General features: G+C 37.4%; 1 protein-coding gene across 1 annotated transcript in view; it reads left to right on the top strand.

Moving 5' to 3' along the window:
* ophn1 (oligophrenin 1) overlaps nt 1–18,444 on the top strand; it is a 39,472-nt gene that overhangs the window by 16,243 nt on the left and 4,785 nt on the right. The window contains exons 17-22 of the mRNA XM_039650028.2: nt 1,111–1,216; nt 2,824–2,983; nt 3,243–3,381; nt 5,755–6,081; nt 6,737–6,866; nt 12,479–12,529. Of these exons, the coding sequence (XP_039505962.2) occupies nt 1,111–1,216; nt 2,824–2,983; nt 3,243–3,381; nt 5,755–6,081; nt 6,737–6,866; nt 12,479–12,529 (913 nt within the window). The remainder of the gene's footprint in view (nt 1–1,110; nt 1,217–2,823; nt 2,984–3,242; nt 3,382–5,754; nt 6,082–6,736; nt 6,867–12,478; nt 12,530–18,444) is intronic.

Genomic DNA, 18,444 nt, shown 5'->3' on the forward strand with positions numbered 1-18,444 from the left:
TATAGTTTATTAGTCAGAAATTAGTTAATCAGAAATTAGTTAACTTTTATATATATATATATATATATATATATATATCCTGTGTGTGTGGTCCTGGTAAACCCTATGTTATGGAGACCAAATGTCCCCACAAAGATAGTAATTGTCACTTTTTACCTTGTCTGACATTTATTGGTCCCCTTAAAGAAGACGGATTGTAAATCATAGTTTTTAGGGGTTTTTAAATGTAAAAATAGGGTTTAAGAACATACATCTTTGTACAGTATAAAAAATTTGTGCTTGTTTTCAACAAGTTTGTTTTGAAAATGCTTTATTGTAATCCTGCCCATAATAAGATTAGAAGCCATTAAAGCTTTTGATTATTATAGCTTGTATGCACACTTGCACAACTAAACAAACAGAGAAGAGGAAAGGGCTATACCTGCTGAGGGATTAATGGCTTACTTTAATACGCTTTACTCACTTGGCCCAAGTGACCTCCCAGTCTGTTGTGTTGTAGGATTTCTTCTATTCTTATATATACCAAAGACGTTGAGAGGATTCATTCAATTCATTCAAAGATGCTACGTTGTCTCTTAAAACAGCTCTATAGCGTTCACAAGTATATGTATTTGCTTTGCACTCTATAAAGTAAGCTTTGTTACGGTTCGCCACAGGCTGTGTTTTGAGATAAAGCTGTGTTTGTCCCACATTTCACATGAAATGTGTCTTTACTGATCCTTTTAGGATTTTACAAAATTATCTTTGGACAAGTTGAAAGACGTTCAGCAAACTGCCGTTAAGCTAACTGCAGAATTAAAATAAACAAACATTTATAGAAACCACTTTCTTGCTAACAATCAAACAGCTCTATTGGTCTTAGCGTAGACATAAAAGTGCACTGACATGTACCGTCTGCTTCGTTCTGCCTTTACCCTGCATTCTTCAAAGTCTTTTCACTTTTCATCATGTAATGAGAGTCTTGGCATTGAAATGCAGCATGAATCACTTTTCATGGGTGGGACGCAACACAACCTGTGGCACAACGGTTATGTTAATGAGGCAATATGTGTATCATGTCCATCTATCGTGTGTGTGTGAGTGACTTTTTCCCCGCATTTTTTTCCTCAGAGTCTGAGAATCCGGACTATCGGTTAGGGGCAGTTCACTCGCTTGTTTACAAACTCCCAGAGCGGAACAGAGAGATGCTGGAACTGCTAATCAAACACCTGGTCAGGTAATACAGACATACGTGCATGCATGTCTGCACACAGACCTGCTAATGCTCACACACACACACATACACGTGCTCACACACACATACACGTGCACACACACGCACAGAATGTGATTTTGCTAAGTGATATCCAGTTTGCTTGGGTGTACCTTTATAATTATGTATTTGAGTTGTGTTGTAGTTAATATGACAGGTTGTGTGTGTGTGTGTGTGCGTGTGTGTGTGTGTGTGTGTGTGTGTGTGTGTGTGTGTGTGTTCTGACAAACCTGACACCGATCTATAGCTCCATGACTCATAAGAATAGAGAAAGAAAAACTTTTTTAATCCCTGTAAGGGGAAACTCATTTGCCACCATTTCACATTACAAACACCACAAACAAATAAACATTAAAAAACAACAACAAGCACTACAAGAAATTACACAATTTCATTAAACACCCTAATTACATTCAGAATAAAATACCTTCTAAATTGCTCTGTAGAACACAAAGGCATTACCAATCTTCCACTAAATGAGCTCCCAAGTCCACTAAAGGCACAATGTAGTGGATGACCTTTGTAGCACATAATAATTTTTAATTTTGCCCTTTTAATTTTGTATTTTTTCCACAGTAATCTCTATTGAATCAGGATTAAGGCCAATAACCGAGCCTATCAATTTATTAATCCTATTACTATCATCTACAGTGATACTACATCCCCAACAGAGCACTGCCTAAAATAAGACACTTGCTATGATTCCCGAGTGTGTGTGTGTGTGTGTGTGTGTGTGATCTTGAACTTTAGACTAAACAAGCTCATATACTAAATATAAATGAAAGTAATATTATATTAATAATATGTACATTTAGTTAAACCTGCAAATTATTAAGTTGCAGTCAAGCATAGAGCACATGATACACAGTTTCTTTTTGTTTTTCCAGTTGTGTGTTTGTTTACATATGTATATATCGGTCAGCAAGATCTTTTAAAATGATTTTGAAAATAAGTCTCGTATGCTTACTAAGGCTACATTGATCGCAAATGCTGTAAAACCTGTAATTTTGTGGAATATTATTACAGTTTAAAATAACTATTTTCAACTTTGATGCATTTAAAATGTAATTTATTCCTGTGATGGCAAAGCCGAATTTTCAGCATCATTACCCCAGCCTTCAGTGTCACATGACCCTTTAGAAATCACTCTAATATGCTGATTTGCTGTAACATTTTACAATTAACATTTTTTTACTATTATTATTGTCAATATTGAATAGAGTTGTGGCATATCTATGTTTATACATTTCTAAAGTGCTGAAAAACAGTGACATAATTTGTTTTTGCAAATCTTCAATCTATTAATTCTGGGGGGAAAAAATATTCAGCAGAGTCAGCCAGCTTGAAAGCAGTATCTTGGTAACAGGTTTAAATTAATAAAGTAAACCAAATGAACACACTGTATAACAAATTGATAATCTAGTAACAACAACACCACAAGACTTCCCAAAACATTCTCACTCTTGGCCCTGGGCTGGGGGGATTTTTTATAATATTTTCCAAATCAGTACAGCACTTATCACATATATGCTATCCCAGAGCTCACTTCATTATCTCTGTGGTTTTTCTAGTGTTTGTAGCCAAAGCAGTGAAAATCTGATGACTGTGTCAAATATGGGTGTAATATTTGGCCCCACTCTCATGAGAGCAGAGGTGGAGACAGTGGCTGCCATGTTGGATATTAAGTTTCAGAACATCGTCATGGAGATCCTTATTGAAGACTACAGCAAGGTCAGACATGCCCCTTTCCAACTGATTTGGGGACAGTTTATCTGTCTATCTATTATTATACAAGTTGAATGTTCTGACAGAAAACAGGTTTCCACTGAGAACTGCTATATTTGCACTCTAAAATGTTTTGAAATCAAAGCAAATGCTGTGCGATTTATGAGTAAACAACATTTTGTCACCTTTTCAGTGGCCCTGATAGTTTAATGCTGTTAATGATGTCATATTGTTTTGTAATTACTGCCATCTCGGATTTTCTCAGATCTTTAAGGGTCCTCCTGAAGAAACCACACCGCCTCCTATCCCACCTCCAAGGGTGACGCCAAGGAGACGGCAGCCAATCACGATCTCAAAACGCCCACCCCGTCTCTACCCCGGCCTTCAGCCTCCAATTTTTGAGCGTAAATAGCCTTCAACATCCTAGACATCGTCATCATCATCATCACCATCGGCATCTTCATCTCATCGTTATATAAAGCTTTTTTTTTTTGCCTTATCAGTCAATTATTATGAATGTGAATTATATTTGTCTTTATCTGTAAGGATTTTTGCATAGAAGAAAACTAATTTCTTTTCTGTAGATTGGAATTTTTTAAAAGAAAAGATTTAATTTTATAAAGATCTATATATCTCAGATAAGACATACTATATTATGTTTCAGATCTACATATACATATATTGTGTTTTTTTTTTTTTTCTCTGGCTAAATATATTTCTTTCAATTAATTTTTTCAGTCTTTAACATATTCCTATTTTGCTTTTACCTTTTTTGCTAAGCCTGTTCTTGTACTGCAAGCTTAAATACAATACACACACCTAAACATACCGAGAAGGGACCTCAGACCAGATCTGTTTCTCATTAAGTGATTTTCTCTAAATGAAGAAAGTATAAGCAAATCTCCCCAATCTTTCTGTCACACACACACACACACACACTCCTTATGTGCCAGGCTAGAAGTCCATCCTTTCCCATTGTGAATTGTCTGATCTAATCTGCAGGATCTCAGGGCACGGTGTGTGTGCCTGCCTTGATTAATGTTTTTTTTCTCTGACATGTTGTCCTCCCCTCATTGTTAGCCGTGTTATGCAGTGTTTAACAACAGTCAAGCTAAAAGTACACTCACTATAGCATGACTACCAAACGACTACCTGCCCTTCTGCAGCAAGTGTGTGTGTGTGCGTGGATCAGCGCCTATGGGTCTGCGAGTGTGTGCAGGAGTGCGTGTGTACAAGTGTTGGTATGCCATCCTATGAGCGCTACCCAGTGTGTCTGAGAGCTAATGCCTGCGTGTGTTTACGAGTCTCTCTCAGTCTGTTTTCGATTGGCTTTTGGACCTCTTTTCCTCTAATAAGCTATTTTTTATTATTAACATCTGAGCTTTTTTTTCCCCCCCTCTCCCTCTTGATCAAAAAACGAATGTGTGCATTAATCCATTAATATTATTCTCTGGTTCATTTGTATATTCATGAGATATTAAAGCATGCTGGAAATTTGCTTGGTCTGATCTGTGGAATAATTATTTTTCCCCTTCTGTTGAATTTTTCAATCAAATCATTAATCTAAGTAGATCATAACGGCTCGTTTCCTGTTTGCTGAATTTGCTGGTGGTGGGATATGTGTGTTTGTGCATATGAGCGTCATGCCACCTGTTTAGTTTCAGTGAATGTTGGATTGATGAACTTGGCCAAAAACTTGGCCGTGTGTGTGTGTGTGTTTTTGTGGAGAATACAGATACAGTCATGGAGTATTAGGACCAACTGTGAATTTGGGAACCCCTGCCAAAACGCGAATGTGTTTGTGAATGAGTTTTCATGAAAATGTGTCCATGTCCAGTTTGGCTAACTCACACACAGCTGGTTGTTTTGAATGATGCTGTTCACAAACACAGTGTTTTACACTCATGTCCTTGGTTTCTCACATGGCCATATAGCAACCTTTGTTATGAGACCAAGTTCATCTGCACACTAAACTGGAGTCAAACCAGATTGTAAATCACTTTGAGTTTCATTTATGCCTTTTTAATATTCTTTGGTTTTATTTGACATTTAAATTAAGTCTATAAAAACACTTTCCACTGCATAAAAACCTTTTGTGTGAAAGAAACACTGGTGTAAATGCCTGCGGTGAACAGAAATCCTTTTCATAGTTTATCTAAAAAGAAAGACATGCTAAAAACAGTTAGCTTTTACCATTGCGAGGTTATGATGCTAATTCCAGACATAAGAAAATGTCATTTTTTTATAAAGAGATATGAAGAAAAGAAGAAAAAAACAAAACAACATCAGGCTTTTCAAAGGAAAAAAATGCAGCCTGGCGGAGATAGACTTTGACCAGGTGCCTTGAGCTGATAATGACCAGTGTGTTTGGGTAAAACAATTCGTGGCTTCTTCAGACACTTTCCTTCAGTTGTAAAACTTCCAATATGTTCTGGCTGTGTTGAAGCTATTGGAATGAAATGACTCAGTTTGCGTAATTTGATTTGGTCTTGTTCAGTCTTTATTGGCTTGTATTTCTCGTGTTGTGGAAATACAAGAGGAAAGAGCGTCTGCCGAGCTGTTCTCTTTATTTATTTATCTGAACTATCACAACCTCCCTTTTTTTTAAGCCCATACTACAAGAACAGGAAATTTTATGCTTTAACGACACCACTGATACAATCTCCCCTAAGGGGAATGTTCAGGGCTAAACTGTTGCAATCATGCCTCTGACCCACCGAGACGTTTAGTAGTGCTTTATCTAAACTGCCTGCATTGACTGACTCTGTGCTTCACAGGGCAAGAGCAAAACGGCGCCACCCACAATTATGGCGAACCTGAGGGTGACACTGGCCTCACCAGTCCGGTTCCTCATCAAAGAACAAAACTGGCACCTCCTTCCATATGTCCTCCATCCATCCCACTGTCCTCTCCGACATCTCGGAAGCCCGCTAACCCCAGACCTGCTCTCCGGCCCTTGGATTCTGATGTTGGCAGGCTTGAAGTTAGGACACAGGATGGTCAGAAGTCAGACGCCATGGTGACGACCAATGGGGAATCAGGAGGGACAGTGAACCGCGCTCAGTCTTTCCAGGGAAGCAGGCCACAACTCAAAAGAACAACTGGTAAACGAGAAATTTAAATGATCTAACTATCCACCATCCTGTGTGACATGAATGAAGGCCAAAATCCGAGTTTAAGGATGATCCTTTTTTACCTGTCTATTAATTTATTCATAAAGACATTAGAAATGCAATTCATATATAGTTTGACTTGAATACACGTCCTCACAATTTATATTAAATGAAACTATTACTATATTAAAATTAATTTTGACATTTTTGAGGGGGATTAAAAAATGTCAGTATGATACAACTGTCATGATATAAAAAGAAGTCTCATTAAAAAAGTGTCTTTAAAAAAATCAAAAAACAAAGGAACTTACTTAAAAGGTTTATTCATTTGGCATAATCTTATATTTTTATTTCTTATGATTTGTTTTTCTTTGTACAAAACTGCTTCCTTGATTCAATTTTTTTTTCAGTCATTTGAACTAGCATCCAGAGGGGGAAAAAAAACATAAAACAGGGAATTTTTCATAAAACACTTGGAAAAGATATCAAATGTAATGATGTAATAACAGAGTGTGGCATGAAGTATGAGTAATCAACATAGTACAAGAAGCAGTGATCTACAGTAAGCAGAACTCATATTTACAATAATCATGCATCAGTCCATTAAAATGGTTGTAACAGGTGTGTGTGTGTGTGTGTGTAACAGGAGATGCTCAGGGGCTGAAAGGACGTTCTTTCTCTGAGAAGAGTTCCATCTGCCGGCCACCCACTCGACCACCAGATCCACCCTCCCGTCTACTCAATAAAACTCTAAACGAAGACACTCCAGCATCATAGTAAGTACACATAAATTCACTACAAACCTTACTTCACTGCAATGCTACTGCTGATTTATTCATATTCTCTGTGGTATTCTTTTTGTTGCTAAAACTACCATTTAATTTTTGGTACATGATTTTTTTGTTCTCTTTTTTAATGAAATTTAACAGAAAGCAGACATGCGTTGCATAGCACAGTGAATGATACCCGTGCAGCAATGACTATATTAAAGCTTCAGTTGGTCACTTTTGAGACAACGTTGACAGCCTGGAAATTTGAACAAGCACAACAACCCACCCCCTTGCTCTCTGCTGCGCTACAGCCCTCCCTCCACAGCCGTGAACGTGCAGGCTAGGAAGCAGGGACACCAATGACGGCGGATAAACAGTTATGGCACATTTACCAGTAGTGACGAAACATCAACAACATGCTTTACATTGACTAAGGCCTGCCCATACTTGGTTCTCAAATCATTACGTATTTTGCAATAGGCCTACATGTAATGTACAAAATGTATAACGTTGCACCGTTTCTATAAGTTATAAATAGCTAGAAAGATAATATAACGATAACGTACGTTATGTGATATAATTAAAGTAATTATTCTAGCAATATGTAGGCTGAATGCGAGATAAGGTTTGCTAGTACATTTGTAACAGGGTTCAGTTGTTATGGGAAAGAGGAGGCGGGAACCGGCGAACGTTCAACAAGTTTAATAATAAATAAACAAATACAAAATGAAAGTATAAGCCGGCAGCCCCTCACGGACAACACGCAAAACTGAACATAAAATCACAACGTAAAATCAGGCCTGTTCCCCTCTCCACTGTCGTCGCTCCTCCTTTATGCCTCCGCTCCTCCGTGAGAGATGCGAGACCGGTGCGTCTCACAGGTGTTGTTCATTATCACTCACACCACCGGCCTTGCGCCGCTCTCATGTTCCTGTCCCTCGGCCTCGTCCTGCTCGCCACAATCTTATTTCAGCAACATGACAAGCCAGTGAATTAGCGGGTTTTAAGTGTTTTTGCACAGAGCATTGACATTTTATACACGTGTAACACAGCTCGAGTTTTTACACAGAGTCAATGGACTCTGTCTAATCCCTTCTTTTTCGCTTGTTCATCGTCATCATTTTTCATTTTACCATTCTTTGTTTTATGAGCAGATGCCACTCGAGAAATTGGCAGTTTAGGTTGATTCTCCGCCATTAGCACAGCTGCAGCACACCGGCAATCTTGAGTTTGATTTGAATGACGGCGCGCTGTGCAAGAGAGGGGCGTGATCGACACTGCTAAGACACTCCTCCTGGCTCTGATTGGTTGTTTCTGACCAGGAGCGGTGTATTTCTGCAAATGTCAATAGGACCACTGGAAGGAGCCAGAGGAGCTTGATTTTTTTTCACAGATTATCTGTCTCATAGTCTACTGTACAAATATGTAAAAAAAATTATTTGTTTACAAAAAATACCTACTGCAGCTTTAAGTCTTTTTTGTGTGAAGGATAAATCAACTTTGGTCTCTGCTCAGGTGTGATCTTGGCACATTCATCCAGATAGAATTGTTCCCGGTTATTTGGTCGACACGGTCCACAGTAATTTTCAAGTAGCAGCACAGATTCTCAGTTGGATTGAGTTCAGGACTTTGATTGTGCCATTATGAGATATGTTTGTGTTCTTGTGCCACTGCAATGTTCATTTAGCCTTGTGGCTGAAATCACTGACCTTCTGAAGAATGAACTTTCGGTAACACTTCATTTTAATGGTCATTTTGAACATTCTGTTGACTATAAATAACTTTGCAACATCGTGTCAACTATCTGTCATTAGAGTATTAGTAATTGTCTGCTTAATATGTGCTAACTCTTTATTGCTCTTTATAAGCTCCTCCAACTCTACCAGTCTACTAATACTCTAGTAACACTCTAATCAGAGTTAGTAGACATGTAGCGGCAACATTACTTATAGTCAACGGAATATGTTAAAGGGACCATCAAAATAAAGTACTCCCAAACATTGGCTTTTTGGCAGACTAAAACAGGTTCTCCTGCAGTGGGGCTGCACAATTTTAGGGATGCATCCTATACAGTATATTGGTACCAAAACAGTTATCAGTCATCATATTTTTAGGTCAGTATTGGATATTTAATTGCATGTTTATTTCCTCTATTTTTTGCATAAATAATACATAATTTATTAACACTTTTAATGTAACCTAATTTTTAAATTAATCAAATTTTATTTGCTAATTTTGTAGCATTTTAAATGATTTTTTTTTGTTCAGTAAAGGATTTCAATGCTAATGCAAAAAGGGATATATATATACAGTATTTAGCCAAATATTGCAATAATGATATGAAATTCAAGTAAACATTTAACATCTGTTATTGTTGCTGTTTGGGTATATCAAGACTAAGAAGAAAAAGGCTAAAAAAAAGTACAGATATAGCAGCTCTCAGGTTGAAACGGGTGTGCAAAAACTACAAAACTATGAAGTCTTTGTCTTCAAACTAAGTCCTGTTTTGCCCAAGCTTTCCTGCTAACAGAAAGAGTATCTCAGACTTCTTTCAGTTAAGCCAAACGTGAACTGAGTGAAAAAGAACCCAGTTCTCTTGGCATTTAGATTATCCTTACAGTCTCCGTCCACTTTTTATTCATACAGTTATTTTTAGTATACCAACTTAAATATTATCTCATTGTAACATAATACTGATTTATTGTCATCATAATTGAATATTGAAATTATGATGTACTTACCTAAGAAAGTACTGGGTAATACAAGATAACTACATGAGTTAAGGTTTAGGGGTAGGTTCAGGGTTTAGCACCTATAGTCATCACCATTGTCGTTACTACAATAAGTGCATAGGAGGTAAACGCGGAACAGGACTGTAAAATAAAGTGCTCCGAAATGATAAAATACAGTAATTATATTTCAAACCTTTTTGTAGGAGAACGTTTTGTGCAGATTCCACTAGTTTTTTACTCTGTCGAAATGCTGTAAACTCTCTACATTTCTTAATTATTATTTTATATAAGTTCAATTTTAGCCTTAAATAATCAGGCTATTCTGTATTGCAAGTTTGATTCTATCGCAATTAATGTTGCAGCCCTATATTGTTCTACCTTTCTGTATTTTGTACCATCCATCCATATATCCATCCTTTATTTTATAAAATGTTCCTACTGATGAAGAGAAGCCCAGTGTCTTTCATTAGCATTGGATTGTGTTTTTATGGTGTGGGCTGATATAGATTTGTGGCATCCGGGTTGTTTTTTGCTGACCTAGATCTGATCGTTTTCACATTGCTGCTGGATCACCATTATGTGTTTTGGCAAACTCATGGTGCAGGTTGCATAAACAAAGGACTTATGTTAAGACTGTGTCTTTAGTACTAGTATTACCAACTACTGTCAATCAGTCTTACTTTCTAGTGTCATAATTATCTACATTTTTAGATAACTGATGTAAAACAGTTACGAACAGTCTTTAAGAAAAAAATATAATGGCTGTTGTCAGACTAGTCTTAACTGTTTATGCAAACGGCCCCTGACATGCTTTTGCATGTTTTTTTATTAAATTTAGTTTTTATGAATATGCTTTTCACAGCATTTTTACACCGTAAATGAATGAATGTTTAGAAATAAATGTGTCAAATTGTGTTAATTTCGTAAAAGTTTGGTGTTCATTTTTGTTATCAAAGTGACTCAGAACTAAACACAACCACATTTTCATATTTGGGATTCTAGCTTCCAACTTTTCCTCAGCATGCAAACAATAATATGAACAGCATGTGAAATATATGGACAAAATAGTTCTATTGAATTTTTTCTTCTTTCTCCCTTTCATAGTGTCGCCTCCAAAACAAGATTTTTTGAGAATGCATCTTAACGGTTTATGCAAACGGCCCCTGGCATGCGTTTGCATGTTTTTTATTAAAATTAGTTTTTATGAATACCTCCTTAAACAGGCTAGTGTTTTGCTGGACTGGTTTCCTGGTGTGTGTTTCATCTGACTGGTCCTCCAAAGTGATTCATGGCTTCTCTGCAGATGTCTTGGAAGATATCTAATTTTACACAGGGATGATCTTTTCTAGCTGTTAGGGTGGCTTGATTCCAAACACTTGGATACTGTTTTTATATGTTTTTCCTAATTGTATGCATTTGGTTTACTTTTACTTGGACTCAAGAATGCTCTTAACTTGTAATTTTCACAGCAGTGGGGATTTTATCTTGAAAATGCTTCAGTTCTTTTAATTATTTACAGGTTGAGGTCAATGCGACAACTTTTGTGTGCTCATTTACAAAATCACTTTCCAACACAACACAAATAACACATTTTAGTTATTTTAAACAATAAATTCTGATGAAAACTAAAATATTATATTTCTTTTCGAGTTTCAGTGCTAAGAAATATCCCAGAGAGCTCGATTTCAGTGTAGGATTTGCAGGGATTTAGTAAAGCATCTGTATCCTTTCGCTGGCCATTGTAAATATGCCATATGTACAGCAGATTTGATATGGAGAAGACTGCTAATCTTGATCAAGTATTCTTGGTTTCTGCTTGTTAGATCCTCATAATTACCATACTATGAAAAAGAGCAGGGAGCTGTATTTTTGACTAACTCTGGGTCTAAGACAATACGGGTGTTTTGGCCACTCGAGTCTTATCTCAGAAATGCTTCAGTTAAATTTCTCCTGAAAACAAACATACTCTCAAGGATACTGGCTCTATCATTCTTGTGGCAGACTGCAGAATGAGTTCTTTTTTGTTGTTAACCTTTAAGAACCATCTAGTAGGATGGTTAATAAAAAACATGGATGCATGAATTAACCCAAATAATGTCTTATTTAAAATCTGAAAATAGCTGAAGTTTGCGTTGCGGTGCAGTAATGAGTTAATGCCGTAATAATAATGTGTGGGAACAATAAGACTAATGGAGATCCTGACAGTTATAAGCACAGCAGTTTTACATCAGTGGAATTACTGGGGAAATTAAACAATTTGAATATAGTATAGTTGATGGAAAATATGGCAAGAAAAAGAAAAACAATGCAAGATGTTAATAATGCACTAACAATTTTCAGAAGAAGAAAAATGTATTCGGTATATTGAGAATTGTGCTGAGGGTCACTAAAATGAAGTGATTTTCTAGCAAATTAATCAACTCACTGAAATACATGTATAACTGTCACCTGCACAGATAATAAAGTGATAATATCTGTGAAACTGAGACTGTAAATACAGGATTTGTTGCTTTAACAACACTATGCGCAATGCAGTTTCCTACAACACTGAAAAATAAAAAAATGAATTTCATAACACAATAACATCTAAAGTGTTGCTAGTACACTAGTATATTGATACTAAGAGCTCAGATTTTCACATGTGGTATTTTGTTTATTTGTTTGATACACCGTAAATAATTAAATATCAAAGTGACTCAGAACTAAACACAACCACATTTTCATATTTGGGATTCTACTGTAGCTTCCAACTTTTCCTCAGCATGCAAACAATAATTTGAACATCATGTGAAATATATGGACAAAATAGTTCTATTGAAATTTGTCTTATTGATTTAGAATGATCTCAGCTATGAATTGATGTATTCTTCTTTCTCCCTTTCATAGTGTCGCCTCCAAAACAAGATTTTTTGAGAATGCATCCAGGCAGATGGGGAGGTACGTGTGCTTGTATGAGAGGGCATGAATGTGTTTACATGTGCTGGAAGAGTGTGTGTGTGTCTGTGTGTGTGAGAGAGCCTTTCATTGTTTTCAGCAGCTGCCTGATCTCACTTAGAGCGGAGCCAGTAAAACTCAATGCGCCTTTGATGTGGTGCTTTTAAATAAAGTTGTGTTTAATACATGACCACATGCTGAAAGTCCTTGTGTTGCATAGCAAATAAATCCTGTTCTAGTCATCCATCCGACCACTTGTTTAGTCCTGCACAACAGTTTAGTTTAAACCTTTTAGATGGCTACTTTAGAGATGGTTATTCCATCTACGTCTAGGAAAAGGGTAAAATACACATACAATACACACACTCTCACTTGCACCTACAGACATAGTAGGCTGATTTGAACCCTTTGGCTTAATGGGTTAGGTCAAATGAAAATGATGTCATTAATGACTCACCCTCATGTCGTTCCAAGCCCGTAAGACCTCCGTTCATTCTTCTGGAACACAGTTTAAGATATTTTAGATTTGAAAATGTGTGTACGGTAGACTGTCCTTGTTCAGAAAGGAAATAAAGACATCATCAAAGTAGTCCATGTGACATCAGTGGGTTAGTTACAATGTTTTGAAGCATCGAAAATGCATTTTGGTCCAAAATTATTCAGCATGTATTTGGGTTCAACTAAATATGGCTGGGCAAAAAAAAAATGCAAGTCTTCCTCTGTGTCGAAATCCTTAGACATGTTTGCGAAGATTGTTTTGTTTACAGTGTGGGTCTCCCTCAGAGTGTAAACGAAGCTCGGGCGCACCAGATACACGTCAGCAGCGTCTTACGTCATTAGCCTCACTGCAGAACCGGAAGAGAATTCAATGCTGAAAAAAAGTCATAGTTTTTGTTCTTTTTGGACCAAAATGTATTTTCGATGCTTCAAAACATTCTAACTAACCCACTGATGTCACATGGACTACATTGATGATGTCTTTATTTCAGTATACCGTACATTCATTTTCAATGGAGGGACAGAAAGCTCTCGGACTAAATCTAAAATATCTTAAACTGTGATCTGAAGATGAACGGAGGTCATACGGGCTTGTAACGACATGAGGGTGAGTCATTAATGACATAGTATTCATTTCTGGGTCAACTAACCCTTTAAAGGAATAGTTCATCTGAGGATAAAAATTCTGCCATTGTTTATTCATTCCTCATGTTGTTTTAAATGTCATTCTTTCTACTGTTGACCATAACACGAGAAATTTTGAAGAATGTTATACAATGTTAACATTGTTATCCATGCAATTACATTAAATAAAAGCACAAAAAAGCTCCATAAAACTGTCATAAATGTGGTCCACATGACTCATGCACTACTGTGTATTCCAAGTCTTCTTCGTCATAAAATAGTTTTGTGTGAGGAAAAGTCCATTCTACTGTAGCTCCCCTCTAACCAACGTCTGGTTCATGAACAAATCATTCTTTTGAGTTTCATATTTTCTACTCATCAGTGATCTGATCCGGATGAGTATTCATTCATTCAGTAGTTCAGACAATAGAGCATGGTGTTTGCAACAGCAAGGTCTTGGGTTTGATACCCTAGGAATGCATCAACTTTTGAATAATTTTCAGTCACCTTGGATAAAAGCATCTGCCAAATGCATATATTTAAATAAATCATTTATGTAAATGCTTTATTGACAAACTAGACTGATTCAGTCTGATTCAATTCAATGACTCAGTGTTCCAGCTTGCTGGAGATAATCAATAATTCATACTTAATTTAACTTGATTTGAAATATGCTGCATGAATCGTATGGACCATTTTTTAACGTGCATTTTTTTGTAATTTTGGAGCTTGACAGTCCCTGTTCATAAATTGGACCAGTTTAATTACACTTTTATGTGGTGCTTCTGTGATTTTTAGATGCTTAAAAGCTCCGGTTTTCAGTCATTTTTCTTGCATGAAAAATATATTTGTTTTTTTTCCAGTTTTTTGATCCCTTTACGCACAGGATTCAAATAAGTCTACTGTGTCTAAGACATTCTTAGACACCAAAGGGAAGTGCAGAGAAGCTACTGCTCACTTATCAGGTTTTGTGTGGAAAGTATGTGGGTGTTTGTAATCTAAAGTTAGTATGGTCTGATCTTTTACTAAATTATGAATTATAAAGTATGTATGAAGTATATGCCTGATGAAGTTCATGAGAACAAAACGTTGGTAATAAATATTTTTTGATACTTTTTGCAAGTATTGATGGTGTGCGGGATTTCCTTTTGTTTTTTCGAATTGTGAAGTATGAAATGAGCAGTTTGGCAAGATTAGGAGGATTCTTTTCACTGCTCATGGCTGCGCTCCAATCCAGCGCACACACTTGTGAAGTTTAAGTTCAAGGACTTTCACAATGCTAGACCAGATCCCAAAGGGAACTTTCAGAGGATACTAAGTGAAAAGGTTTGACCAAAATCAAAGCATCAAAGTGAACTAAAATAAACGTCTGCAATGAAGCACCACGCCCTGTTCATTTCACAAGCCTGTGCACAGCGCTCGCTACGCAGGTGCTCATATTTCATGTGCATTAAATCGAATAGCCTAAGCCCACCGATGATGGTGCAAGTGACAATGATATTTTAAAGGAGTAATTCAGCCAAAAATGAAACATTTGTCTCCATTTATTCACCCTCATGCCATTCCAATCTTGTATGCAGTGAATTTCAATAAAATACAAAGGAGAATTTGAAGGATTCTGTATCTTCCATGCTATGACAGTTCACAGGGATCATAGGCTGTCAAGTTCCAAAAATTACCAAACAAGTGGCATATACGTTTTGTAAGGCTGGAAAACTGGTTAAAGAGAAAATATCTGACCAGTGGCCTCTAAAGACAATGGCAAAATTAACATTTGACCCCCTACCCCCTTCCTCCGAGCTACAACTCTCTCTCTCTCTCTCTCTCTCTCTCTCTCTCTCTCTCTCTCTATATATATATATATATATATATATATATATATATATATGGTTTTAATGTGAATGTGATAGTCTTAAGGATTGTTTAGTATCATTTTGAAGGGCTCAGGGTGACTGATAATAATGCTCAGGGTGACTGGTAATAATGTCTCATTTCCAAAGAATAAAAGAAAAGGTAGTAAGGTTTTTAAGAAGTTTAGGAATAACTAGCCCACAAAGGAATGTGGTTTCTAGTCACCCCAAAGGTGTAAATGCTCATTTCCACTGTTTTAAGCAGATGGCCGTCTCCTTCCCCCAGTAAGCATGGTGGGGGAATACAGTAACTTTCCACTAAACTCATGTTTTACATAGGAAAATGCAACAGGAGTTCGGGGCTGCATTGTCTGTTTTCAGATCAGCCCGTGAGGCTGGGGCTTCTGACTCCCAGCTCACGTAGCCACGTCGGGACTTTGACTTTATTTTCATTACAATTAAAAGGAATAGTCGAACATTAACATATTAAATGATGCACAGATATCATTGATAAACTTTTTTAATTTTATGGAGTCAGATGAAACGAGTTAATACGTAAGATTAAATGTGTTGCATTTATTTAAATATCACTTTGCCATGGGAAAGACGGAACACGCGTGAAACATTCTCCACGAATCGAACGCCGCCATTGGATCGATTTTGTGGCCTTTTATAGTCTCAACAAAGACTTTAGATATACCAAGATGGTGCACTCATATGATTTGGATAAAGGACAATGTGGAATATGTCAGTCTTCAGTAAGATGCAACCCCCGCCTTCTAAATAAAAGAGCCAATTGTCAACTGGTAAAGTCATCGCATCACTAGAAGCTCATCTCATTCTGTCACCTGATGGAGTTTGGGTTCCTCACCAATGTCACTTCTGTCTTGCTTAGTTGGGGAAAGTATTCAAGAATATTATTGACTGCACTGACACTATTGGAGGAAAACTCAACTGAGCTGGACGATGTCCAGTTTTCTTTTCCGCAGAACTGCTTTATAGATTATAAATAATGTAACAATTGATGATCTTCATGACGGAACTGAATCCACCTTCAGAACTACCTTCAGCTTTATGCAGAATAAACAGTTTATGCATAGTGCGCCTCTTTCCTGCTTATATATTCTAATCATCAGGCCAGCATTCTTACTAATTTAAGTGCAATCATTGAGTGAAGCCTCCTCCTATCTCCATCCATTCTACCTTCAGCTGAACAATGACACTATTTTCTTTAGAGCTGCTATACAGCTAAAATTAACTCTTTTTGCGTCAGTGAATCATTTTCCTGTATTCACTTTAAAGCTGCTTTGAAACTATCTGTATTTTATAAAGTGCTATGTAAATAAAGGTGACGACTTGACTAGAAACAGTCAGTGTGCTGAGACATACACTTAGGACTCATTAGCTCAATTGCTGGTCCAGTCTCAAATTGAAGTTTTTTAACGCTATATTTGAGCATAATAAACAACATTTATGGGTCAGATTATGTTGGTGATTTGAAATTAGACATCTTTATGATGTCAAAACTGCTGCACCATATTGACTTGAGAACTCTGGAAAACGTCTCGGGTTACGACTGTAACCCTTGTTCCCCGAGAAGGGAACGAGACAATGCGTCATCGTTATGACACTTTGGGGAAAGCCCCCAGCGTAGCGCGTCTGAAGCATTAATGAAATCTGTCCAATCCTGATTGGTGCTGCGTATTGCAATATAGAATCTAGTGGCTCGGATCTCGCGTTTGCCGAGGCAGCGTGTAGATTACGGGTCTACTCAACAATAAGATTGTGTGACTTTGATCTCGCGTTCGCCGAGGCAGCGCGTAGATTAAAGGTCTGAGTAGCGCGTCCGAAGCATGAATGAAATCTGTCCAATCCTGATTGGTGCTGCGTCATGGCATTGTAGATGACGGCATAACTGGAAGCTACAAAGGGATGCCCAGAGCACACACACATCAACTTTATTTTGCGATGAAGCAAGCGCTCTGCCCGTGATAGGTGTGGTGACGAAACGCAGTGTCTCATTCCCTTCTCATGGGAACAAGGGTTGCAGTCGTAACCCGAGACGTTCCCCTTCGAGGGAACTCGCACTGCGTCATCGTTATGACACTTTGGGGAACGAAATGCCCACTATGCCACACCGAAATCACGCCCGTCCTAGTGTGAAGCTGGGAGGACCAGGCACACTTAGGATGCAAGCACTCTGGCGCCAGGCGTTACGAGGAGTTGCAGACTGTAGAAACGTATGAAGGTGTGCGGGGTGGCCCACCCTGCCGCCTCGCAGATGTCATGAAGCGAGACGCCAGAAAGGAGTGCCACCGAGGAGGCCATGCCCCTGGTGGAATGAGCCCTCACGGCCACAGGTGCAGTGGCGTATCCAGGACATTTTTTGGGGGGTGCTTAATTTATGTTATTATTTATCTTAGATATAATTTGTTAGAGATACTAGAATTTGAATTTCATAGTTTGTTCTTTGCCAGGAGTGTTTTTATTTAACCACAAGAGGCGACTTAAATAAGTAAAGCAAACACAAGTAAAACAGAGAATGGCCTGATGACTGAATAATTACATTAGGATGCCTTGTGATGTATGAAAATGTGCAAAAACTGTTTTTCAACCCAGACAGTATTCATGTCCAAGGCCTTGATGAAAGTATAAATTGAAACGTTGGCTTTGATTCAGCATACATTAATAAGTTTTTAAAATCAAACAGTTAAGACTCAAAATTATAAATAGTCAAGATGCTTCTTCATAATTTAACTTATGACATTTGTGCCATTTTAATGCAATTTACTCTGCCTATTATTTAAACTTCTAAAAATATGTGGACTGTAAAGATGAGCTAATTGATGCAAACAAAAAGTCCTTTTTAAACACCCCTTAAACCACAGAGCAAATAGATAAGTCACAGCTTGTTTTTTTATGTTTTAATTTAAATCTAGACTGTCA

Source organism: Pimephales promelas, chromosome 4 (genome assembly GCF_988280905.1).
Source record: "Pimephales promelas chromosome 4, fPimPro1.hap1.1, whole genome shotgun sequence".
NCBI classification, from domain to species: domain Eukaryota; kingdom Metazoa; phylum Chordata; class Actinopteri; order Cypriniformes; family Leuciscidae; genus Pimephales; species Pimephales promelas.